At 39.7% G+C, this 26,655-nt stretch overlaps 4 protein-coding genes and 1 long non-coding RNA gene across 13 annotated transcripts in view; 3 read left to right on the plus strand and 2 right to left on the minus strand.

Annotated features, from left to right (window-relative positions):
- Positions 1-19,028, minus strand: part of LOC120568857 — a 24,028-nt gene extending 5,000 nt beyond the window's left edge. The window contains exons 1-2 of the long non-coding RNA XR_005640797.1: positions 18,700-19,028; positions 11,291-11,437 (exon numbers count right to left, since the gene is read on the minus strand). This is a non-coding gene — a long non-coding RNA (uncharacterized LOC120568857). The remainder of the gene's footprint in view (positions 1-11,290; positions 11,438-18,699) is intronic.
- Positions 2,204-13,685, plus strand: prkacbb (protein kinase, cAMP-dependent, catalytic, beta b). 5 transcript variants are annotated; one of them, XM_039816581.1, is made up of 11 exons: positions 2,204-2,569; positions 6,906-6,914; positions 7,550-7,611; positions 7,692-7,820; positions 7,898-7,996; positions 8,100-8,182; positions 8,360-8,486; positions 8,573-8,668; positions 9,479-9,601; positions 9,762-9,926; positions 12,296-13,685. In XM_039816581.1, exons 1-11 carry the CDS (start codon positions 2,524-2,526, stop codon positions 12,419-12,421), a joined length of 1,065 nt encoding a protein of 354 aa, XP_039672515.1. In that variant the 5' UTR covers positions 2,204-2,523; the 3' UTR covers positions 12,422-13,685. The 5 variants fall into 5 exon arrangements, with proteins under 5 accessions (XP_039672515.1, XP_039672516.1, XP_039672518.1 ...); XM_039816582.1 differs by having other exon boundaries at positions 7,556-7,611; XM_039816585.1 differs by having other exon boundaries at positions 2,540-2,569; positions 7,101-7,611.
- On the plus strand, positions 14,589-17,230 carry exosc4 (exosome component 4). The gene is made up of 3 exons (XM_039816586.1): positions 14,589-14,825; positions 15,388-15,594; positions 16,477-17,230. The coding sequence occupies exons 1-3, from the start codon at positions 14,655-14,657 to the stop codon at positions 16,834-16,836; spliced, it is 738 nt and encodes a 245-aa protein (XP_039672520.1). The 5' UTR covers positions 14,589-14,654; the 3' UTR covers positions 16,837-17,230.
- gpaa1 (glycosylphosphatidylinositol anchor attachment 1) lies at positions 17,532-23,775 on the plus strand. Its single transcript, XM_039816573.1, has 13 exons — positions 17,532-17,648; positions 17,975-18,089; positions 18,202-18,381; positions 18,719-18,830; positions 18,954-19,101; positions 19,181-19,282; positions 21,130-21,326; positions 21,425-21,621; positions 22,023-22,176; positions 22,355-22,426; positions 22,520-22,716; positions 23,248-23,418; positions 23,519-23,775. Exons 2-13 carry the CDS (start codon positions 18,016-18,018, stop codon positions 23,760-23,762), a joined length of 1,848 nt encoding a protein of 615 aa, XP_039672507.1. The 5' UTR covers positions 17,532-17,648; positions 17,975-18,015; the 3' UTR covers positions 23,763-23,775.
- LOC120568852 (ranBP-type and C3HC4-type zinc finger-containing protein 1-like) overlaps positions 23,624-26,655 on the minus strand; it is a 10,096-nt gene continuing 7,064 nt past the window's right edge. The window contains exons 7-10 of one of the 5 annotated variants that reach the window (XM_039816579.1): positions 26,528-26,631; positions 25,887-25,988; positions 24,245-24,295; positions 23,624-23,752 (exon numbers count right to left, since the gene is read on the minus strand). In XM_039816579.1, the coding sequence (XP_039672513.1) occupies positions 24,284-24,295; positions 25,887-25,988; positions 26,528-26,631 (218 nt within the window). In that variant the 3' untranslated portion in view covers positions 23,624-23,752; positions 24,245-24,283. Of the gene's footprint in view, positions 23,753-23,858; positions 24,296-24,973; positions 25,773-25,886; positions 25,989-26,527; positions 26,632-26,655 lie in introns of those variants that run through there. The other 4 variants (XM_039816580.1, XM_039816578.1, XM_039816577.1 and 1 more) reach the window with 4 other exon arrangements.

The following is a 26,655-nucleotide window of genomic DNA, read 5'->3' on the forward strand; positions in this document are numbered from 1 at the left end:
TATATATATATATATATATATATATATATATATATACACATATACATATACATACACATAAAACTATATATATATAACAGACATATATACATATATACATACATACATACATACACACACACACACATATATATATATATATATATATATATATATATATATATTATATATATATATTATGTTTTAATGCATAAATTGTAGGAAGTGACTGGAACTGACAGGATTACATTTTACTGGAATTGTATTTTATGATTTCATGTGACAAATAAATTGATTGATTGATCGACTGATTGATTGATCTCATCTTTTTTTGATTTGTAATAACTATCATTGAATTTCTTGTGTTCATCCAGTATCTTTCACAATTGCTTTCAGAAAAGGCTTCGGCCAACTGCTGCCTCCAACCTTTATTGGAAGCGTGTTAAGCTCAGAGCTGTGGTCCTTTATGCATAAAATGAGCAAAATAAGAAGCAAAAAATAGAATGAATCAAGTAAAGTACGAGCACTTTAAAATTGCCCTTCATTACTTGGGTAAATTGACTTTTTACCCTCCACTACTTAAAACTGTTGAACCAAATTGTACCAAACAGTTGTGATAGTTGTGCTTGCTACAGTGATTTATAATGCTGCAATTTAGACTGCTGCAGGGCCAAATTATTACATCATGTTGCAAACCTATGCAATTATATACTTTTGACTGCATGCAGTTAAATGTGGTCAAATTTTGAGGAAGTGAATGGTAGCAGGAGGATATTGAGACTATTGTGCCTATAAATGGAGACCACCAAATGTTAAGGCCCAGTTCATAATTCCTTTAACTGGATACATTTTGATCATGTGCGCTAAGATTGTTGCATTTTACCTTAAAAATGAAAACTTAATACAGAACATTTGAACCATTTCTATATTTTATGTTATATATTCTAAAAGTATTTTGCATATAACAACTATAATAAAACTATGTATTTTTTTAAATGTGAAGAGCTGTCTGAAATGTGAAGAATTGCTTTCTTTTTTAACAGCTACAATATTAAAGTTTTGGTGAGTAACAATTATTATGGACTTTTATGTATGAGTGTTTTTTATTATGGTAGGCTATTATTACTTACTACTTTTACTTAGGCCTCAGTAAAGAATATGAGTACTTTTTTGTCTTTTGAAGCAAATGTGTAAATATGATTTGTTATAATAGAATTCATTGACTTCATTCTCTACTAATTCTGGCCTAATTTTTGTTTTTGGATTAATTTAAATGTATTCTATCTGAGTTATGTCAAGTCCCTGATGCTTGTCATATACATAAACTTAATGAGTCAAAGTAATAATATATGCAGCTAATAAATAGTTACTGTAATAGTCAAAGATCACAAGTTTTTGGGGAAAGCTTTAAACAAAATCTTTTCCCAAATAATCCCATTAATAGCTGGATGAACAGCAGTGGAAATTAACTAATTACGTTTACTCAAGTACTGTATTTATGTATTTACATTTGATCTTACGTTATACTTCTACTTCAGTTAAGAGGAATAAGTGCAATTTTTTATGCAATTCTACTTGTACTGGAGTAGCCTATTTTCAATATTTTATTATTACTTTTTCCTAAGGGATCTGAGGACTTGTGATTTTTAGTTTTGGGCAATTTAAATACAATGTATTTGACTTCTTCCATCACTATTTCTGGCCCAATATTTTATTTTGTCTTGGGATTTATTATTTATTTATTTTAATAAGTTCTATTTAAATATCAATTTCTCTGCCAAGTGTATGTTGCATGTCAGATATAAATGCATAAACTGTAAGCTAATGCACAGAATCATAGCATGTGTGCAGCTAATAAAAATCTATTTGTCTTGAGATTAAAGTTCATAAGAACACTGAAAAACGACATGACTGCCATTGCCATACTAAAATATTAGATCATTCTTGCAACAGTCTTTGCGCCATTTAAACCCTCCTGAAGATGCAGCTGTGACAGCTGGATAATAACAACATACAAATCAAACAAAGAAGACGCATTTTTGCCCGCTTAAGTTATTTTTTAGGCTCTAGTAAAGTCGCGGAATGTCATCCCATATCTGTGAATGCAATCGTGATGCTGCAAAACCGCGGAAGCAAGACAAGTTTGGTATCTTGACACAGACATCTCTGGCCAATCCGTCTCCTCATTATACCGTGAATGTAGCTGAGTGTTGAGGGTTAGGTTGGGGGTGGGGGGGCGCAAGCGGTTGAGTCCGTAAAAAAAGTGACCGCTAGCTTCATGTCAACCATACAGACACTACTTACTAGCAAGAGCGGAAATCTTTCCCAGGGAAGAAGGAGAGGGAGCGACAGAGGGAGAGTGAGGGGGGTCGCTGGAAGGGATACTGGACTGCATTTCCCTACGTTTGAACCGACTAAATATTCATATCGGTTTGGGTTTTACCTATTTTTAAGAAGCTCGGGAATATCAGCTGTAGGAAGGTTAACGTGAGCTAGTCACCGCCATCTCCTCTCAGTCGGAGCGACCGCCGTGTCTTCCACACCATGGGGAACGCTGCCACCGCCAAGAAGGGCAACGAGCTAGAGAGCGGTGAGTCCGAGCTGTAGTTTGACCACAGCGGTGTTTTATGATACATTTATGCGTTTGACGCTTATCCAACCTCCTAAAAGTATGTAGCTAACCTGTTCTAACACTTGAACTGTCCTACAGTAACGTTAAAGTAGGGGAGGGCCGTGCGTCCGTCATCTCCCGCACTGTTATCCCACCAGTGCTGCAAACACTCGCCTTTTAGTTGACGATAAATCACCGTGCAGGAAAATGTTCGTGTGTTTTTGAACGTAAAATTAGTTAAATGACCCTGCTAAGTTAGCAAGTAGCAAGAAGACCCCGTGGATGTTGTTGTTTTTCTTGGCTGCAAGGGGGTGGGGAAGGGGGAGCACTGACAGTGTTAACGGTCTATTTAAAGCCTGTTACCGAGCCGTGAAAGCAATGCTTATCGATAAATTCCTCTTATTGATAATTTCACGAGTTAAAAGGCTGTTTGCATGCCAACTGGAGCACAAGAAGCGTCACGCTTGGTGACCAGCTAGCCTGCTAACTTTAGCTATGATGGTGGGGATTAGCCCTCAGAAGGCCCCTGTCATCTCATTGCCTCTTGATGGTGGTAGCTGTTCAGGCCTACACATACCCTAAAACCGCCTAAAACACAGTTAGCCGTAACGTGTGGCTTCACTATCTAAAGCCTTATTACTAAACGTCTCCAAGCTAGCATCAATTTATCATCTCCCCTGTGGTGTTATCCTTCACTTAGAATAACAATCGGGATGTGGGTCTCACTGTATGTTTAGCTGGAGCCTCGGTCAGCAAAGAAGGCTGTATACTATCAGACAGAAACTTTGCACTGATCATGTCAAATCTGTAGCAATAAACTCCAAACCCATGAGTAATTGTTATTTAAAAAAATAAATAAGTGTGGGACTGGTTCTGCCTCGGGCTTCTCTGCCACATTTTATTCTTGGCTACATAAACAAAGCTTTCCCTCTGTACAGCACCCTGACCAAATATGGTGAAGAAATGACAAATGCCCTCTTTCCATTCATAAAACTGGGACCTAATACTGTCTTCCATGCGTATGCACACGCACTCGGACAAACACGCTTAAATTGTGGCACTTGCGTTTATTTAGAGCCATGGTAGAGGTCCATCAAGGCTCACTTCTCTAATTCAGCTGGTCATTGACTGGAGCAGCTTGTCATCAGACCTTCGTCAGATAAGGGGTATTACAAGCTTTGAAAGGTTTGACGTAACTAGGCCTAGGCCATTGTTACTTTGCGCACGTGTACGTTGATGTGTGCAGCTGGTAATCATTGAGCATCCTGTGTGATAAATCACAAATGTTTCCCTATACCTGTCTGTAAACATAAAAGCTGTAGGTGTTTTTTTTTATTTATTTTTTGTTGCAGAATTCATTGCATTTGATGGCCTGGTATTAGTCACTATTATGCACTGGAGCAGTCAACTACTTAAATGCATTTTTATAATCTTAAAAAGAGAACTGTGTTCAGTTACGCGCTTAGTTTGTTTAAAGTAGTGTCACTTTATGATGCAGTGAATACCTTCCTCTGAGATTTATTGACCTGTTGAGACGGGCAGGCACAGTGAACAGTGCCAACCAGAGGCAGACGGAGATGATCAGCATTAGTTCCCATACCGCCAAGCATTTCTTTTGAGTGTTACTATGATCCATAGATTCTGCACTTGGGTGAACTGTTAAACCTGTTTAAGCTGACACTGTGCCCTGAGCTGCAGATTTGTCTCGGGTGTAGCTGCTTTGACAAGACCTGGTAACCTACAGGGCTGTTTATACACTAGATTAGAGTACCTGTGTTTACTGTATATAGCAGCCATTAGCTGGAACAGTTAGAAGAGCACCAAGGCATTCACGCTTACACAGGGAGAATAAACAGCTGCCATCCCATGACACCTATTTTATTTCACTGTGCCCATGTATTGTGTTTCACTCTGCAGTGTAACAGAACAGGCCGACATAAGTAAACTATGTTATGCTTGTCTGGATTTTGGCATTGCTGTCAGCAAAGGTTGGTCAACTGTGCAGGCTTTGGAACATTTGGTTTGTCCCTCTAGGTACAAAATGTTGGAGACGTTTGTGCATACAGTGCCTTGCAAAAGTATTCGGCCCCCTTGAACGTTTCGACCTTTTGCCACATTTCAGGCCTCAAACATAAAGATATAAAACTGTAATTTTTTGTGAAGAATCAACAACAAGTGGGTCCCAATTATGAAGTGGAACGAAATTCATTGGCTATTTCAAACTTTTTTAACAAATAAAAAACTGAAAAAGTGGGCGTGCAAAATTATTCAGCCCCTTTACTTTCAGTGCAGCAAACTCTCCAGAAGTTCAGTGAGGATCTCTGAATGATCCAATGTTGACCTAAATGACTAATGATGATAAATAGAATCCAGCTGTGTGTAATCAAGTCTCCGTATAAATGCACCTGCTCTGTGATAGTCTCAGAGGTCCGTGTAAAGCGCAGAGAGCATCATGAAGAACAAGGAACACACCAGGCAGGTCCGAGATACTGTTGTGGAGAAGTTTAAAGCCGGATTTGGATACAAAAAGATTTCCCAAGCTTTAAACATCCCAAGGAGCACTGTGCAAGCGATAATATTAGAATGGAAGGAGTATCAGACCACTACAAATCTACGAAGACCCGGCCGTCCCTCTAAACTTTCAGCTCATACAATGAGAAGACTGATCAGAGATGCAGCCAAGAGGCCCATGATCACTCTGGATGAACTGCAGAGATCTACAGCTGAGGCGGGAAACTCTGTCCATAGGACAACAATCAGTCGTATACTGCACAAATCTGGCCTTTATGGAAGAGTGGCAAGAAGAAAGCCATTTCTTAAAGATATCCATAAAAAGTGTCGTTCAAAGTTTGCCAAAAGCCACCTGGGAGACACACCAAACATGTGGAAGAAGGTGCTGTGGTCAGATGAAACCAAAATCGAACTTTTTGGCAACAATGCAAAACGTTATGTTTGGTGTAAAAGCAACACAGCTCATCACCCTTAACACACCATCCCCACTGTCAAACATGGTGGTGGCAGCATCATGGTTTGGGCCTGCTTTTCTTCAGCAGGGACAGGGAAGATGGTTAAAATTGATGGGAAGATGGATGGAGCCAAATACAGGACCATTCTGGAAGAAAACCTGATGGAGTCTGCAAAAGACCTGAGACTGGGACGGAGATTTGTCTTCCAACAAGACAATGATCCAAAACATAAAGCAAAATCTACAATGGAATGGTTCACAAATAAACATATCCAGGTGTTAGAATGGCCAAGTCAAAGGCCAGACCTGAATCCAATCGAGAATCTGTGGAAAGAACTGAAAACTGCTGTTCACAAACGCTCTCCATCCAACCTCACTGAGCTCGAGCTGTTTTGCAAGGAGGAATGGGCAAAAATGTCAGTCTCTCGATGTGCAAAACTGATAGAGACATACCCCAAGCGACTTACAGCTGTAATCGCAGCAAAAGGTGGCGCTACAAAGTATTAACTTAAGGGGGCTGAATAATTTTGCACGCCCAATATTTCAGTTTTTTATTTGTTTAAAAGGTTTGAAATATCCAATAAATTTCGTTCCACTTCATGATTGTGTCCCACTTGTTGTTGATTCTTCACAAAAAATTACAGTTTTATATCTTTATGTTTGAGGCCTGAAATGTGGCAAAAGGTCGAAAAGTTCAAGGGGGCCGAATACTTTCGCAAGGCACTGTATATAAAAAGACCTCATGTTTTTAAACTGTTTAGAGTATCTGTGATTGGATGTGGGATATTAAGTCATTGTGGTTATTTTTTTTTGGCTGAAACAAACTTTTTTTCATAAATCTGCATTATCTGGTTATTTTCTTGATTAATCGTTTGGTTTACACGTGAGATACCATGTTTAGTAATGTTTTCACTTAGTTGTTTTAGCTCTATTTTTCTCAAATCATTCATAATCTCAGTGCTGTTTTAAGGAGGGACATTGTCAGATTAAGGTGCAGGAATAAAACTCCTCATTATAGGCTTCAGAAACCTCTAAAGCTTTGTAGTATAAAGCAGGTTTGTTATCTTGTCAATCTGACCTAATAAGCACCACTGCATTTTTGCTACATGGCATTTTGGTACACCTGTTCTTCAAATACCACAGTAGACAGTCAGGTTCCTTATAAATTCCTCAGGGGAATGCCAACTCTGTTTTCATTCCTGTCACTTTTATTCACTACATATGCTTCATGTTTGTTGATGTCTTATACTTGTTGTCATGTACATGAACTCTATATTTTTCTCTGTCTTCTCTTCTGTATCATCCCATCCATGTGGGTGATTGTTCCTGCAAAACCTTGGTGATCAATAGAGACTTTTGGTATGCTCATTCCTCCAAAAGATGACCAGAATGGCATTGGTCTCATTGTGAATACTTGCTAGATGTGCTTTCTTTAATTGTGTGCTTTGATAATAAGTCAGTGTTTTTGTTATCCACATTCTCTCAATCTGGATTTCCCATACATTGGTTTGTCTTTGCTTACCATTTTTATGCTGTGTTTAATAGCCTTCTCCCAAACTGTATCAAGTGATGCACATGATGCTCAGACAAACTGCCCCTGTAATTCTGAGTGTTGTTTCCCCCCCCTCCTTTTTTGAAAAAGGCTACTAAATAACAGATACGAGTATACGGAGTATCTTGGCATGCATCACTAGTCTGCCTGTCTTGGATGTTGTTGTCTTGTGTTTTGACTTCTCTTTAAAGCAAAGTATGTTTTTAGTATCCCATTTAATGTATATCCAGATGAGAGTTGACTTTGCCCATCTTCTTCTCCATTGATGTACAGTTTCGTTTAAATTTCCCACATTTCTTCCTTTCCCCTTCTAGTACGAAAGCATTTGGTCTTTTTGCCAGTTTAATCTAAAACCCAAATGTTTGTTTATGCCAACAATCCAGTTTGTTTCACCTGATAAGAGCTATACGCTAACTGTATCTGTCTGTGCTCTTTCTTTTAGTGAAAGAGTTTCTAGCCAAAGCCAAAGAAGATTTCTTACGGAAATGGGAATGCCCACCACAGGTAAGAATGATTTAATACTTTCGCTCAATATTTTTGATAGCTGCTTCCAGAAAACAGGCTAACACGTTGCTTTTTCACAGAGCACAACGTGCCTAGATGACTTTGAAAGATTAAAGACCCTGGGTACCGGCTCATTTGGAAGAGTCATGCTGGTGAAACACAAAGGAACAGAGCAATACTTTGCCATGAAAATACTGGACAAGCAGAAGGTCAGTGAAAATTGCTATCTCTGTTGCTAGTATATGTAAGATTTGTCCAACAAGGTCATCTTATCTCTTTTTATCAGGTGGTGAAACTCAAGCAAATAGAACACACACTAAATGAAAAGAGGATATTACAGGCAGTGAGCTTTCCTTTTCTCGTCAAACTTGAGTATGCATTTAAGGTAAGGTGCTTTTTTAAGTTTTTTTTTTTTTTTTATATTAAGTGACTGAAATTCCTTCATTCAGTTTTGGAGCACGGTATAAGTGTCTTTTCACTTTTCTTAGGACAACTCCAATTTGTACATGGTGATGGAGTATGTTCCAGGAGGAGAGATGTTCTCACACCTAAGACGAATTGGAAGGTTCAGGTGAGTTTTATACTGTTACTGTCGTCAACTCATACATGTACACACAGTGTTTCACTATTGAATTCACATTTTTGAGTTCATCTTTTATTTTCTGCTGTGAGTCATAACATACATTGATTGATCATTCTTGAGATTGCTACTAAGAAATGACCACACTGCTTTCCTCCTCCTCTACAGTGAACCACATGCACGTTTTTATGCCGCTCAGATAGTGCTGACATTTGAGTACCTCCATTCACTAGATCTCATATACAGAGATCTGAAACCTGAGAACCTTCTCATTGACCACCACGGCTACATTCAGGTGAGCTACAACAAATGAATATGTAATGCTTATAATGTCTTATAAGTCCACACTTTGCCCATGTATTACATATATGCTCCTTAAAGGTGACAGACTTTGGATTTGCCAAGCGGGTAAAAGGCAGGACCTGGACGTTGTGTGGGACACCGGAGTACCTGGCGCCAGAAATCATTCTCAGCAAAGTATGGAGTTTTATTTTTTAAATGTCTGAACAGATAGATTGACGGATATTTTGAATACACAAATGTCACAATGTTCACACGCATTTTTGGGAGTATATTGTTGTTTTGTTGTGTAATATTTTTCCTCTAGATGAGTGGTTAAACATGGACCATATTTTCGTAATGTTTCGGTTTTCCAGTGCAAAGCAGAAAAGATGTCACGCTTCAAGTGTCATTATTAAAAGTGAGGCTTTTTTCAAAACTCGCTTCCATGCCTGCTGAACAATCATACAGGACAAAATCCACTCTACAAGAAGAAGAGACGCCAATTATTTTTGCACTGTCAGTTGCCTCAGTAGAGCATCAATGTAATGCAGCAAGGGGTACAAATCTCACTGTTCATCAACTGAAAAAAAAAAAACAGCTTGCTATACACTCTGGTTACAGCTCTCTCTACTGGCAAGAAAAACCTTTTATCTGGATCGTGCAAAACAGGAAATCACTAGCCATAGTAGATGAGAAAAAAGGCTGAGAAAAAGTGTACTACAAAAAGTAAATTAGAACAGACCAATATACCATGAATGTAATATATTGCAGACTATGGAAATGTGGATTTTTCATTTTAGTACATGGGTCGTAACAAGACATTTAGGCTTGCAGGTGTTTTTTTTTTTTTTTATGTTGTACATCGTAGTAAAATTGCTCCCTTGCTCAATGTTAGCCAGTTGGAAATGTAGGAAGCGTTTGGAAATCCCTTCTCAAATTTCAAAAGATGTCTTGACCGTGAAGTTATACATCAGTTACAGCGGTATCTGTCTTATATCTTTTTAGGGCTATAACAAAGCTGTGGACTGGTGGGCCCTTGGAGTCCTCATCTATGAAATGGCAGCTGGCTATCCTCCATTCTTTGCAGATCAACCCATTCAGATCTATGAGAAGATCGTGTCTGGGAAGGTAAGCAGGATATTTATACATAAAGTCCTTTTAATCTGGACTGTGCTTCCTACCTGTAGTTTGAGAATAAGTTAGGTATAGGTGTGTACGTAGAACGTTACTGTTATTTTTTTATATATATATATATTTATTTATTTATTTATTTATTTATTCTTTCTAGGTACGATTCCCATCCCACTTCAGCTCCGACCTGAAGGACCTGTTGAGAAACCTGCTGCAGGTGGATCTGACCAAACGTTACGGCAACCTGAAGAACGGAGTCAACGACATCAAGGGCCACAAATGGTTTGCCACAACAGACTGGATCGCAATCTACGAGAGAAAGGCAAGACTCCATACACATTTTGTAGTGACACCAAACACTGTTCCTATAAATATAAAACAAGATAATTAGATATTGATTTGTTAATATCGATTTTTTTATTTTATTTTTTGTTCATTTTAAATTTCCCAGCTATGATGCTCCAAATGTATGATTATTTTATGCTATTTTGTTTCTAGAAAGTTATCTGAGGACTGTTCATCAGTTCTGTGTGATGGTCATTATTTGCAGCTTTATGGACTATGGAGTTTTTTTCAGCAGTGATTTCAAAACTGGCCAGTCACTGCTATTTCAGCTCCACTGCTGGCTGTGAGCTATCTGTGCCACATGCCATTTTGCAGGATGACAATGATAATGTTGTTCTTTGATTAATCAAAGTAGATATTTAGCTCAGGCTTGAATCTTATTGATCTGTTGATTCTGTTTAACCTTGTCATTATACCACCATACCACGGTTTTATAAAACTTTAGACTGGCTTTTTCTTGTCAAATGCATCCATAAATCTTCCTGCTGTGATATGTTATGGTATGTAATTAATTTTGTTTCTGAAAAGTTGTTGTTTTGCTCCTTGAATACTGCCATATGACAATGTTAGACTGCAGTTTTTTGTTTTTGCAATAGGCAATTTTTTTGTCTTTAGCAACATCTATTTTTTATTTTCATTATTGATAACTTTTTAGTCTATAAGAACAATGTGATGTCCTTTCTTGTTTTGTTCGTCCAGCAGTCCACAACTCGAAAAGATTAAAATTACATTTTCGTAATGAAAGACAGATAATAAAATATAACACTTACTTAAACAGCTGTACCGATTAAGTGATCAGATTGTAATTGAATTATTTTTAGTCAACTGCAAAGAAAATAATGATTATAATGCCCAACTCTGTAATCATCTCTACATTAAATTAGGTTAATCTATATTAAAACATACATTTTCAGGGTTAATGATGGCACACTTTGAGTTAGTCCTGATATACAACCTACATTATCAACAAAACCATGTCGCTGTACGTGGTGCTGACGTGAGAGGGAGACAGAGTAGCCTAATGTGTCAGTGTGTGTGTGTTATATGTATGTATGTATGTATGTATGTGTGTATATATATATATATATGTATGTATGTGTGTGTGTATATATAATGTGTGTGTATATGTGTATATATAATGTGTATGTATGTATGTGTGTGTGTATATATATATATATGTATATATAATGTGTATGTATGTGTGTGTGTGTGTATATATATATATATATATGTGTGTGTATATATATATATAGCTCTGTCTTTTACTGAGTTTTGCCATTTCCCTTATTAACAACATTACTTATCCATATATTTATTTATTTATTTATTTTTTTAACTCACCTACTTGTAGAGGAAGGACATTCTCCTATCCTGCGTTGTGGTGAAATGCTCAGTGACCCTGTCATATAGCTCTCCACGGGACTTTAGGTCTTGTGTTACAGTGGGTTCCATAGATAGACCATGGGGGGGGGGGTTTCGCTCCAACAGCTAGGAAGAAAAGGATAAGTAATGTTGTTAATAAGGGAAATGGCAAAACTCAGTAAAAGACACAGCCGTGGGTGTGAAGAATACATTCTGGGGAGGCCAGGCTTCCTTTGGCCTCCTATAGAAATCACCACTGACCGTATGTTTGTGGCATGCCATATGCTTTTTCATATACTCGCCAGGTTTTTAATTGATTTAAATGTCAAGCAATCACAATCTATTAACAAGGAGTATGTATATGTGAATGTAGAAATATGTTATCAGGAATTATCTGCAAAAAGTGCAACTTTAATGTGTGGCTGAACAGCTGGTAAAAAACCATAGCCAGTAAAGGTGCTCCTTCATGTCAAGGTTGAATGAAGGTAGGTAGATGAACTAGTTTATAAGTGTTTTTATAGCGGTTTGTTATGGCAACACTTGAAGGTGGGATGAAAAGCACTTGTTTGTACATACGAAGGAAGGTAGCTGTGTCAATGAAAAGAAGGCTTGAGAGAGAAGTTCAAATCCTGCATATTGCATTACCTGGCAACTTTCTGCATGAAGTGTCTCTGATTGTGGGTTTTGGAAAGTTACAAAAATAGTTGAACCCGGCCCCCCAATCCTGACGTCGGAAAGGTGTGGATGGAGAGGTTTTCACACACTGACCATTTCACGAGAGCTTTGTTTAAAGAATACTGACCCCTTTAAGCTTTAATTTGGTGTACTTTAGCATCATTCATTCATGCCAGTTTGACACTGTAAGGTACATTGCTGGAAGGCAAGTTTCTGACAGTCTGTCCTTCAGTAGAGAAATAATTGCTCTCCTTTCTCTGCCATGGGTGTTCCTGCCTATTAAAATATGTATCGGTTTTGTTCTTGCAGGTGGAAGCCCCGTTCATACCAAAGTGCAGAGGCCCAGGGGACACCAGCAACTTTGACGACTACGAGGAGGAGGAAATCCGTGTTTCTTTAACAGAAAAATGTGCGAAGGAGTTTGCAGAGTTTTAGGATGCAAGAACATGGATATATCAGGGAAATAAGGGGATCTTTGCACTCTTCTAAAGACTTGGGATGGAGCAGAGACCATCGTTTTTCAGATCTTCTTCATAGTCCCTTCATTCCATAAGGCTGAATGAGGTCGCCATGATCCTTGGGTGCCGATAACCTCTCACTGTCACGTACACCTGCGTATTAAAGCAGACACACCACGTTTTTCTTTTTCCTTTTTTTTTTTTTTTTTTTTTTTTTGTACCTACCCACCGTTTATTTTATTTTTTTAAATTTTGAAGCAGATAGTCTTGGATGTTATCCCCTTTTTAAAATGTGATATTTTTCAATTTATGAGGAAAAACTGAGACAACGGCCAATAATAGTCCACACATTGTAACTGACTTGTCTATGGCTATTCCCTCCAGTCGTCAGTGGTGTATATTTAATGGTCCGTTACAAGTCCACATCACATTGGCTAGTGTAAAATTCTGGCCAGCTTTCAGAGGTAGCATTCGTCCTATGTGCATATCTGTCAGTTTTGTAAGACATTTAAACACGTTGTGTTGAAAGCATGACCAAATAGAAAACGTTGGGTGACACAAGAAGAGAAGTCCTGTCCTTTCTTTGCTTTTTGCTTAGAGAGCCAAGTCCTCGTACCCCCACAGAAGCATCCATTCACTGTCTTCTTGGTATTCTGACCCAGGCACCGCAAGCCATTGCGGAAAATGACAAACCTTGTTATATACATTAGTCAAATGCAAATCGAGTTGTTTGTTTGATCCTTTTGGATCCGTTTGTTACATGTGAAATTTGTCATTTGGTATCTAACTATTCTTTTATCACTGTGTCAAACATTATAGTCATATTATCTGCCTATTAAGACCCTTTTGTCATGAGTCTGTGGAACAATGTGACTTCAGTAAATGGTGAAAGTGAAATCCTTTTTAGGATTTTTATCGAGTGTAATGTTAAGTTGAGAAGGTCAGTGTGAATAGTGTTGTGGCTCTGTGCCTCAACATTGTCAGTGAAACCTAAAAAAAAATTTGTAATGTATTAAATCAATTATGTTTTAAAATTTTAAGAAACAGGAACGCAAAGCTATGGTAAACATATTTACCATATTCTCCCTGTTAACACCCCCGAACAGATTTTTGTTTCATTCTTATCAAAGAATGTAGATTTGCAACTTATAGGTATGCATATTTGAAGGCTTGATTTCAAGGTAATGTTTTCCTCACAATACACTGGCTAAATAAAGGCTGCTCCTTAATATCACATCTAACCCTGTTATTGTTAAACTCATTACATCATACGTATATACATTGTTTCATATATGTTTTTATTTATACACATTAGAGATGCTAATAAATTTTATTTTTAAAAGTGTTGATGTGTAACTCTTCATACATTGTGAAACTGACTATTGTGCCATTCTGTTCACTAGCAACACTTGATAAAAGCTTTATCGCCAGGTCCAAATTTAACAACATAGCAGTCCAGAGTAGTTGATATATGTAATAAAGAAACAGGGTTTGGTTTCTTTCTTACAGGATAGTGGAGCCTGGTGGTGGAATGTAATAGTACATTTACTCAAGTACTGTACTTAAGTACACATTTGAGGTACTTGTACGGTGTGTATTGTGTGTGTGTGTGTGTGTGTGTGTGTGTGTGTGTATATGTATGTGTATATATATATGTGTGTGTATGTATGTATGTGTGTATATATGTATGTGTATATATGTATGTATATATGTATATATATATGTATATATGTATGTGTATATATATGTATGTATATGTATGTATATATGTATATGTGTGTATATATATATGTATATGTGTGTGTGTGTGTGTATATATATGTTATAAAAAAGTAATAGTATGATTTAGTTGCCAATTTTATGTGGAAACAGAAGACATACACAGTAAGACAAGTAAAAGAAGAGATCCAACAGTGTACACCAGAGGACCAAATTTAAATATACAAAGAAACATTTATTGACTTTTAGGCAATAAAAAGGGAGTTAAATGTAGAGAAATAAGTTACGTCTTACATATAATGTTTTAAACTGAATGAATATAACTATACTTCGCAAAACTGCCTTCCCATTCGTCATTAATAATCCAAACTTGGTATTTTTGGGCTTTTTGTTTTGCCGTAGTCCTCCAAGTGAGTGGGTGTATGGGTAATGTAGTAGAGCGGCGGACACGTGGGTCATTGCGTTGCTGTTCATTCGAAGTTTGCGGAAACATGGCGGGCCTGGAGCTGTTGTCCGACCAGGGATACCGTTTAGATGGAAGAAAAGCCACCGAGCTGCGGAAGGTTCAGGCCCGAATGGGTGTGTTCGCTCAGGCGGACGGCTCTGCGTATTTAGAGCAGGGAAACACGAAAGCTCTGGCTGTGGTTTACGGTCCGCATGAAGTAAGTAACTTAGCAAAGGGATGGAGGGGTGGGTGCTGGGTAGGTTAAAGTTAAGTAAGCATTTATAATAGCAGTAAAGCTGGGCAGTCTTCATTAGCCCGAAGTGGGTAAATATACGGTGAATGTGTTCGAAGGAAATTTGTTATTTGCACGTGTCCGAAGAAAATGCCATTCAAAACAGCAGGTTATTGTCATTGCTTTGGTCTTGGACCGTCCAGTATGTTTTGAACATGAACAATCATTCCCAAAATGCCCATCATAAGTTGTTTAGCCCAAATTAATGCCTAAATTAGTCTTAACTGCTTATTTGTCTAACAGCCTAATCTAGTAATGTATAGTAATTACATGGTTGGTTCAAATCAGTATCACAATATTGATACAAATATTTTTGATACATAGACTGCAATATATTGAAATGTGATTCTAATATCTCCCCCCCCCCCCCTGTTTGTAAATAGGATGGGCAACACAATAGAAACACTTCTCAATATAAAGGAGTCTCGTTCAACACCACTGCAAACTAAATGAAAATAGAGATTATTTGTTTGATTGTCACCCCTAGATACGAGGTGCACGCAGCCGAATTCGTCATGATCGAGCAGTTATCAACTGTCAGTACAGCATGGCCACATTCAGCACAGCAGAGAGGAAGAGGAGGCCACACGGAGACCGCAAGTCAACTGAGATGAGCCTCCACCTCAAGCAGACGTTTGAAGCTGCTGTGATGACCCAGCTCTACCCACGCTCTCAGATAGACATCTATGTCAAGGTAAATGTTAAAGGTCCCATGGCATGAACATTTCACTTTATGAGGTTTTTGAACATTAATATGCGTTCCCCCAGCCTGCCTATGGTCCCCCAGTGGCTAGAAATGGTGATAGGTGTAAACCGAGCCCTGGGTATCCTGCTCTGCCTTTGAGAAAATGAAAACTCAGATGGGCCGATCTTATGAGGTCATAAGGAGCAAGGTTACCTCCCCTTTCTCTGCTTTTCCCGCCCAGAGAATTTGGCCTACCCATGAGAGAGACTCATCATAGCTTTCAAACAAGCAAAGTGGCAGTTGGTCAAGGCCCTACACACACACACGTGCAACGACTCGACACACACACACCAGCGCAAAGTATAACCATCAGGCCACTTGTATGCTACGGAGAAAGCTCTGCGTGGAGCCTCCGGCAGCAAAAAAACACCGCTGGCTAAAGTATTTAAAAATGCCGTCTGTCGCTAGCAATGCAGTGATCAGTGACGATTCTTTCCGACCAATCTGTAGCCTGCAGGGTTTCACGTCACCTTCTCAGCTCGCCTCAGCTCGCTTGGAACCTCGACTGAGGAGGTACTAAAAAAAGTACCTGTTAGCAGGTACCAGGTACTTTTTTTCGTAATGGAAAACCAAAAAAGGCGAGTAGAGTAGAGTAGAGGCGAGGCGAGTAGGTACCATGTAATGGAAAAGCGCCATAATTCTGCACCAAGGCTGAATTTCGGGATAGAGACTTCAGATACAGTATTAGGGGACCACTAAGGCCTATATAAAAGCATCGTCATGGGACCTTTAAACAATGAAGGTGCTGCAGATTTAGTGTTGGGATCCCCATCTTGTGAACAATACAAATAGTATAGAATATAATAATAATTAATAATTCTTTCCAAACAGATTCTGCAGTCAGACGGAGGTAACTACAGCGTGTGTGTAAATGCTGCCACTCTGGCGGTGATTGATGCCGGCATCCCCATGCGGGACTACGTGTGTGCCTGCACGGTCGGGTTTGTAGATGAGACGCCCCTCGCTGACCTTTGCTATGCAGAGGAAAGTGGAGGAGTGAGTTCTCTGGCCTTAGCACTGCTGCCCCGGGGCGGACAGATCGCTCTGCTGCAGATGGACGCCAGACTACATCAGGATCACTTAGAGTCTCTGATCGAAGCCGCCATGACAGCTTGTAAAGGGGTGAGCAAGGTGCTGGATGAAGTGGTGCGACAACATCTCCAAGAAGTTTCTGTGCTCTCTGGAGAGTGATGCAGGGAGGAGGGGTGAACATCTAGACTAGTTTTGGTTGCAGACTGGAATGGAGAGAAATGATGGGAGAGTCTTGGGAGTGAATGTTTTTTTTTTTTTTCTAGTATTCATGGCAATTATACTTTTGTTCAGTGTATGTGTGGTGAAGCTATAAATATGTCAACTCTGCATCATTTCTGTGTTGCTTGTTCATTTGTGTGGTGTTGCATTTAAGTATTAAAAGGTGCAATCCTCAACCTTAATGCAAACATAATGGTAGCCACTAGCCACTATAAAAGAAAAATACAAAATAGGCCTATAACAAAAAATATGGAGTTATTAATGTTTTAGAGGCTGTTAAATGTTTGTGTACATCAGCATTGTTTGTAAACTAATAAAGTGGATATATCCATAATGTTTAGAATTAATTTTGGAAATGCAAACTGAAAATCTGAAATGTGTATATAAAATATATACTGTACGAATTTGGCATTTAATACACTTATAAACCAAATGGTTTATGGCCATTTTTAATGGCTGTGGAAGGGCAATATAACCTTACTAAAAATGATTAGTATATATCTGGGACAATTTAATTTTAAATTATGAGTAGGAATATTCTTCCTTTTGTTTTATTTTTATTATTTTTGTTATGATGTAATTTATTTTTTATTCGGTGGGATTAAATATTTTATTTTTTATTAATAAAATAAAATGTTTTTTGACCGGAAGTCAGTCCGCCGCATAATGTTACCGCAGGAACAAGGAAATTGAAAGCGTTTAGCAGCGGTTGATCAGCCCACCTCTGCAGGTGGATGTCACACTGGAAACGGGTTTGTCTTTATTCATATTATGGGAAATATTGTAAAGAGTAACCACGTAACCGTTAATAATCACCTTTGCAGAGGAACAGTTTAAATGTTTACCATCTCGCGAAGCCGGCCAGCTAGCTAGCAACAAGCTAACTATAGCTCGAACTGTATGGAAACGCATATAATTACTTGCATAGCTATATATTGGACCGTCAAATACAGAAAAAAAACATAGCTGTTTTTGTGGCTGTCTGCCTAATTAATAATTGATCTTTCATCACGAATTCACACGAAAAGTGTGTAGTTGGTAGGTAACGTCAGCGTTAACGTCCGTGTGTTGCCTTCAGGTTCCAGTGTATCCAAGCTTTACGTTACAACGGACAACAACATGGGACTGCTGTCTGACCCAAACAGGAGACGGGCTTTGATCAGCCTGCTAACCCGCCTCAATGCCCCAATCTGGTAAGTGTTTGGTCATTGAAACATAAATGTGCCTAAGTTATAAATCAAATGCCAATGTGCACATGTGCTTATAGCTTTAATGATTTATGTCTTTTAATTCCATCCATCGAAGTGTGGTCTGCTACATGGCTGGTGTGGCCTGGTTCATGGGGTTAGCATTTGAGCCTTTCACTCTGCGGACATACATGTCAGAGAATGCCATGGGGTCTACCATGGTGGAGGAGCGCTTCCCAGCAGGGGAGAGGGCGCTGGCCACGGGCAGAGAGTTTTCAGCTCATAAGAAGAAAGCAGGGTAAGAAACACAAACATGATCCGACATGGTGTGAAAAAGTTTGTCACAGATTTGGACATCATGACTTGTTTTTCAAGAGCATGGAGGGTCTGCACTGATTTGTGCTAAATGGTGAGGTATTATCAACAGCCAGCTTTGCTGCTTTAGACAACTCTGAGCTGTCACACTATTTATTAATTAAATATCAATATTAATCTTCCCGTGTGTGTGAGTCTTCACAGTTTGATAGGATTTTAAAAGTTTTGTAGCGTGTTTGTTGACATAAGCCTCTATATAAGTCCATTCATATTTGCCCGTATTCCACCAGTCTAATGTTACCAGTTGTATTTCTCTGCAGTGGGATGCCAGTGGACTGGCTGGTAAAGACCATGCAGGCTCGAGGGCTGGAGGTGTTTGCCCAGAGGTTCTCTCGCACGCTGCCCTTCCCTGATGAAAACAAAGAGAGATATGTAAGTTTGTGATTGAAGTATTAAGGACACATTTTTGCTCACATTGGGAACTGAAATACGAGCAAGCCTGACTTATTTTGATATTATTTCTATCCTCCACTTTATCTTACTCTATCCTTTCAGCTGGTAAAAGGCACAAATGTATATGGGATCCTCCGGGCCCCTAGAGCTCCGCGGACTGAAGCCCTGGTGCTGAGTGCCCCCTGCACCCCAGGCGATAACAACAACCAGGCAGTGGGGCTGCTACTTGGCTTGGCACAGTACTTCAGGAGTGAGTACAGAACCCACATCTCTCTCCACCATTTGAATGCCATTCATTTCTTGTTTTAATGACTGCTGTTTCTCAATAGACCAGGTTTACTGGGCCAAGGACATCATCTTCCTTGTGAATGAGCATGATCTAATTGGTATGCAGGCCTGGCTGGAGGGCTACCACCATACCAACACTACAGGTAATCACATAGTTACAAAACACATCAACAAATACCCTTGGAAATAGAGTGACGCCAAGATCGAAAAGTGGCTGATGGTCAGCCACTGTGGTACATAGGCATATGGCGATCCCCTGGCGGCACATGTCGCTCACTACAGCGGCATTTGCATTTGCAGATGTACCCTAAGAATTAGAGCTAACATGGTTATTGTTGGCTTAATTTGCTACCGTAGTAGTTTATTCCATGGATGTATAACAAACCAGTGCCACCGTGACTGGTCGGTGTAGTGAGTGGCCAGTACAGCCAGATTAGGGCTGGGCAATAGGGAGAAAATCAGATATCACTATATTCTTGACCAAATACCTCGATATTGATATTGCGGCGATATTCTAGGGTTGACAATTAGTGCTTTAACAAAATATCTTCCCACTTGCATTTTAGATAAATAATCATCAGTAATGTGGACAAAAGGTGCACAAAGTTGGGAAAAGGCAAATAATAGAACAGCTAGAACAGTCTGGTAAATTCAGAAAAGACATCACTTTACTGTAATGCAGCCTTTAAAACCAGTTAAAGACAACACTTATGTCATATAACGATATTACGATATCCAAAATCTAAGACGATATCTAGTCTCATATCACAATATCAATATATCGATATAAAGCCCAGCCCTACGCCAAATCGGTCAACACCAAGTTTAAGTTCCCGTTTTCCCGTGACGTGACATTAACAGTCTGTATGGTTCAGGCTCAAACACACAGAGCTCTGGAGCAGACCCGTGCGTCACTTTGTGTCCGCTCTGTCTGTAAAAATAAAGATGAGCATCCCGGCTGGTTCAGTTAATTTCTCTCATTCAGAGACAAGGGACCCAAATGGGGATGTCTGTGTCTGTCAGACTCCGATACTACCGTATCAGCAGAGCAAAACCGTAATGCACAACAGACTATATGGCAGGTGGATTGGAATATTGTGATTTTATTCTTGTAATATTAGGCTATAACTTTCTTTTTCTCAAAATATTACAAGAACAATATTAAAATGCTTGCAGATCAGCAATATTCAGATATTTGACTATTTTTTCTCATGAAAAAATGTGTTTACTCAGCAGAGATAACAATAAACATATATAGATATAGATATAGGTGGATCTACAGGAGAATAAATAGGTGAAAAGAAATACAGAAGCAAATTGTGTAATTGGCAGACTTTGCTATGCTGAGTTGGGGGGGGCGGGTGCCATCACATTTCAGCAGTCTCCATATGAACCCATGCCAAAAAAAAGGACTGTGCCCCCCCCCTAACTCAGGATTGCAAAGGCTGACAAAGACACATTTTTCAGGACTTCTCATAGAGGTCATGACATGCAAGTATAGCAAATTGGCTAATTGTCAGACTTTGCTATCCTGAGTTAGGGGGGTGCAGTCAGATTTCGGCAGGCTCCATATGAATCCATGCCGAAAAAGGACTGCCCACACATTTTTCAGGACTTTTAGTAGAGGTATAGTAAGTATAGCAAATTGGATAATTGTTAGCTCTAATATTTTGGGTATATCTGCAAGGATATATGAAATTACTTGACTGTTTGTCACTGACCATTGCCCAACAGCCACCTGCCGTTGAACGGTGTGCCGGTGGAACACAACCGGCCAGTGCCGCCAGGGGATCGGTTTATGTTGCTGTCACAGTGGCAAATGCCGCTGTAGTGAGCGGCATGTGCCGCCAGGGGATCGGCATATGCCTATGTCCCACAGTGGCTTACCGTCAGCCACTTTTCGATCTCGGCGCTACTGTGGTAGTATTGAATCATTCCCATACATGACTGCATTTTTCAGTTGACATGTCTTCTGTAATGGTGCATCTAGGTATGGACTGGTCTCCACTTCAAGGTCGCGGTGGTTCGATTCAGGCAGCTCTGTCCCTGGAGCTCAGCAGCGATGTCATCACCAGTTTGGACCTGGTACTGGAAGGCCTCAACGGCCAGCTCCCCAACCTGGATTTAGCCAACCTCTTCTATGCCTTCTGTCAGAAGATCGGAGTCCTTTGCACCATCCAGGGCAAGGTGAAGGCTGGTGATGAGATGCAGTAGAAACCGACACATTTTCTGTGTTTGGTGAGCAGAATGGTTAAATAACACAAAGTTTTTTATTTTTTTTATAGCTGCAGAGGAATGACTGGGACAGTGTGTCTGGCTACAGCCACTCAGTCCAGACCATGATGCTGATGGTGATGAAGCAGGCCAGTGGGCGGCCCTGGGGGGATCATGGCCTTTTCCTGAGATACCACATTGAGGCTGCCACCATCAAGGGAATCAACAGTTTCCGTCAGTACAAGACTGACACCACCACCATTGGAAGGTCCGAGCAAGTCTTTGTATTTAACCCTTGTGTTGTCCTTCGGGTCCCAGTGACCCGAAGGACAACACAAGGATTATGTACTTCCGTTTACTTTGTTGAGAATTGCTCTCTAAAACCGGTTTCTTTTAAAGTAAGTAAGCAAAGTTTATTTCTAGAACACATTTAAACAGTTTAAGCTGACCAAAATGCTGTACAAACAAGAACTAAGGTGCTGTATTAACCCTTGTTTAGAGAGCAATTCTCAACAAAGTAAATGGAAGTACATAATCCTTGTGTTGTCCTTCGGGTCACTGGGACCCGAAGGACAACACAAGGGTTAAGTTAATATGTGCCCTTTTTTTTGTAGATCTCACCTTCACCCTAACTACTGGTTTTATTGTGTCTTACTGAATATCCTCTAGGCTTCTAGAGGGAATGTATCGTAAGCTGAATAACCTCCTAGAGCGCCTACACCAGTCCTACTTCTTCTACCTCATGCCGTCCCTCTCTCACTTTGTCTCCATTGGTTACTACATGCCAGCCTTCGGCCTCCTTGCTGTCATCCTGCTGCTTCGTGTATCCTTTCACAATCATTTTACTTAGTTTGATGTCATTTTAAAATATGACAGAGAAAAGCGAATGAATAACACACGGCATGCCTGTAGACCTTAACCTGATTGCAGCCCAGGTTATTGATTATATATGGTTATTGATATGTGCTTGATTGTTAGATTTGTCCTTGACTATGATACAGGCCTTAGACCTGTGGGTTCAACTTGCGACTCCACCACCAAGAACAGAAGATGGAGTCGCTGACACCGAGCAGGTCAGACACACAATACGACAAACGGGTCAGAAAATGTAAACTACTCATTTTGAGTCTATTAAATCAGCACTAATCCAATCTGCTTCCTCTCAGATGTCCAGTCCAGGAGTGCTGTCAGTGCTGACTCCTCTGGTGATCAGCCATCTTACTGGAGTGGCTCTGTACACGCTGCCCATCGGTTTTCAGGAGGTGGCTGTGGAACACTTCCCGGTGTCGGAGACCGAGGCTGTGGTCCTGACAGCGATTGCTGTTTACACAGCAGGCCTGGCTTTGCCTCATAACACACACAGGTAGCTACAGTAGCAGAGTGTAATGTACAAAAGCTCATATTTCCTTAATTTCCCAGATTATATCACCAAAATGTTTACATGAAATATGAATGCACCAATTACATTAACATTGAGGAATCTGAAAAAACAACTGCTTTTGTGACAAGCAGAAAACTGTACTGAAAGTTCCAGCACTGTGAGTCAGTGAAGTACTAACACACACACGTACAATTCGTGGCCCTGAGTGTGTGACCTCATTGTTGATATACTTTGTGAACATATTTTATTCACTTTTTTTCTACTCATTTTTACAAATTAGAATTTCTCTTGCAGAAGTATTTTTTTTTCTTCACAGGATTATAAAATGTGATAGATAACCTCAGGCTTTAAAGTTATTCCTGAACATCATGCCACAAGCTCAAAATCTTATCGAGCCCATAGTTCTTCTGTCAACGAGCTGAAAGTTACCATAACGTGCACGTTAGTAAGCAGAGACCAAAAAGAAGCGAGCCGGTTGATGCTGATGTTGACTACAGATGTTGTTTGTCGAAGGCTCCTGTCTGGCGAGGGCACGGAGCAGGGCTGGAAAGTGCTGAAGCTGGTGGCTGTGCTGTACCTGGCTGTGCTGCTGGGTTGCACCGCCCTCATCAACTTCTCCCTGGGCTTCATCCTGGCTCTCACCCTGGTGCCCGTGGCTGCCTTCGTCACACCCCACGTACCAAAGTAAAACACCCGCACAGTGTCTTTCGGTCTTAGCTCTGTACTGCCATGTGTTAGTCAAATAGAAGGAAAACCTTACTTTTCTCTCTTCTTCTCCCCTTAGGGTTCTATCAGCCTTTATCCTGGTCATCCTCAGCCCAGCCTGCACACTCCTCTTTTCGGTCTTTTTCTTCCAAGAGCTGCAGGAAATGCCCGTCAGCTTCATTGACGGTTGGATGCTCTTCCTATCGGTCATCTCGCAGGGCATCCTGGACCACTCCCTGTACGGCTCTCTGGTTTACCCGCTCATAGCCCTGCTGGTCTATCCTTGCTGGCTGCTTTTCTGGAACATCCTCTTCTGGAAATAAATGCCAAGTCATACAGGACTACTGAAGGATTTTATTGGGAGGAAAAAAACAACATCTGAGGTGTTCTCAGATTGGTCTTCACTAGGGCAAATTGAATGAGAGAAATATCTATAGTTGGACCGAATGCAGTGACTCCCCTTTTTTGTGGACATTTTGTTAGTATGTAATTCTTAAAACAGTGGAGAAAAAAAAGCTTTTCTTGTTTAACTAAGCAGAATGGACTGTTTTTTACTGAACGTTTCACAAATTAAGTGAAAGAGGGGACGATCGTTTCACAAGTAGCTGTAATTTGTCATGGTTGGGTTGCTTATGGTGAAAAGGTTTTATGGATTTTTTGTAAACTTATTTGGGGTACATAAAGACAATTACTGCATTGTTTTTAGCATTTTTTTTCTCCCCAGGCAGGAAGGTAATGGATATAAGATGACAATACCAATATGCTAACTGACATAAAACAGGAAACAGCTGTTGAAATGGAATACCTGGTTGGTTGGTGGTCGTCTGCCTCCTTTAAGATGTCTCTACATCTGCATCTGTTGAGCAAGCCGTCACTGCATCTTATTTTTATATTTGTTTTGATAACTTTCTTTGAAACATGTTTATTTCATATTTATTAATGCCAAAATAAAATACTGAAAAAGTTTCCTATGTTTAAAGCATATTACTGTACTTAATGACATAAGAAGTCATAAAACCTGGGAAAGCCTTCAATGTTTTGACTTGCGAGCGTTCATGTGATCAAGACTGTTGTACGATTAGAGTTGGTCGCGTTAGGATTTAAATACTGACAATATAACGCCATTAAATTTGGGTTTAATTACAATGAAGAACAACCTTTGAAAAATCAGTTTCCTAGACATAAGGACTCGGATGTTGACAGGAACGCTATTTACAAGCCAGAAACTGGTAGTCTCGGACACGGCCATAATGGCGTTCTTTCAAACTCCATTTACCAAGTTTGAAACACAGGATTTCCACAAAAAAATTTGAAACATAACCCTGTTGACATCATGGTTACTTTGTTAGACTTCAAAAGTTCCCTCCAGAGCAGCAGACAATATTAAGTGTATGCCCGATTGAGTAGTACTCCTGATGAGTAAACTTAATTTAATTTGTTAAATCCTTTAAACTGTGCACTACACACAATTTGTCCATCAATTACTATATACTACATCAGTTATGTCAGAAGTATTATCAATAGACAAACAGGATTTGTTTAATTCCGTTATGTTTATTCCGCTAATGCAAGATTTTACATTATGTACTGAAAACATCGTTCCACTGCTGTCACAGCTCACAGGGAATTGAGTAAAATTTGATCAACTGCTAAAATGTACATCAATTACTCAATGAATTTTGTTAATAATACACTTAATACAATGTTATAAAAAAATAAAAGCACTTGACAACCCTGTAAACGTGACACACCTCTTCTCACCCATGGCTTTTTTTTTTTCTTCTTCTATTTTGTTTTGTTTTCAAACAAACATTTTGGCAAATGAACAAACAGAACAGGGTATTGCACAAGGAGTCACCTTTTCTCTCACTACACAGTTCAGAAACTGAAAGTATGACATTCCCTCAATTTCAGCGCGACAAATTCAAAAAATGTCCATCAACTCTCTCACCTAAAATAAATATTAGGTCGTCTGTGTTTGCATCACACACACACACACCATGTAAAATAAATAAAGAGAGCTGGCCAAATTCAGATGTACTGTATGTCATGGTCATGTCCATATAACCGGTCAAATCGGACGCTGCCTGCAGTTCATCGTCTGAGCCTAGACCAGCGCAGCTCTGTCTACAGTGCTTCAATCGCTCCGGCTGTCAGACGACTCTCAGTGCACTTGATAGTCTTTATGTGAGTATTTAGTTGTTTATCATCCTTAGTCTGTGTGTGTGTGTACGTGTGTGTGTGTGAGTGAGACATGGCGACCTGACAGCGACGATGGGCAGTCAGCTGCTGCTTAAACCGAACTCCCCTCGATCCTCTCTCCTTCCTTTCTCCTTTGGGAGAAAATATACAGTAAGACCTAAAAAGAGGCGACTGCCACTGAGGGAAAATGTTACAAAGAATAATACAAAAAATAAAGGTATTGAATGCTAGATATGATGCAGTACCTGCTGGATGTGTGCGTCAGGTCTGGCTGTAGCACAGATTTCACAGCCTGGACGGGAAGGCTTGTTGATGAAAGTGCATGAGGGACAAGCCCACTCTGTCTGCTGAGAGGAGGGGAGTTGAAACAGATTTAAGAAGGAATAATTTGGCTATTTATACTATTTTAAAACACAAAGTCAGACAAGCTCACCGAAGCATTTTCTTCATCTAGGTCTATTCTTTATGTATTAGCCTAGCTTAGCTTCACTTGATTCAGCATACCATTGAAATGCACACAGATGTCATACAAAAGGCAAATATAACAAAAAGACAATACACACACACATACATATATATACACAAACACACATACATACACACACACATACATATATATACACACACATACATATATATACATACATACATATATATATACACACACACATATATACACACACACACACACACACACACACACACACACACACACACACACACACACACACACACACACACACACACACACACACACACACACACACACACACACACACACACACACACACACACACACACACACACACACACACACACACACACACACACACACCCCCCTATTGGGTCTACTGCTTTTCCAACAGTATATCGACTGCTAACGTACCTGTGTTTTACTGGCTTTGTTGGTATGATCGCTCAGCTGCAGATTCTCAATGTCCAGAACATCTTTGATATCACCTGGTCTATCGCCTCCTCCACCGGTGCTCCCTGACGTTGACACACAAAAAAAAA

This window comes from Perca fluviatilis, chromosome 11 (genome assembly GCF_010015445.1).
Source record: "Perca fluviatilis chromosome 11, GENO_Pfluv_1.0, whole genome shotgun sequence".
NCBI lineage: Eukaryota > Metazoa > Chordata > Actinopteri > Perciformes > Percidae > Perca > Perca fluviatilis.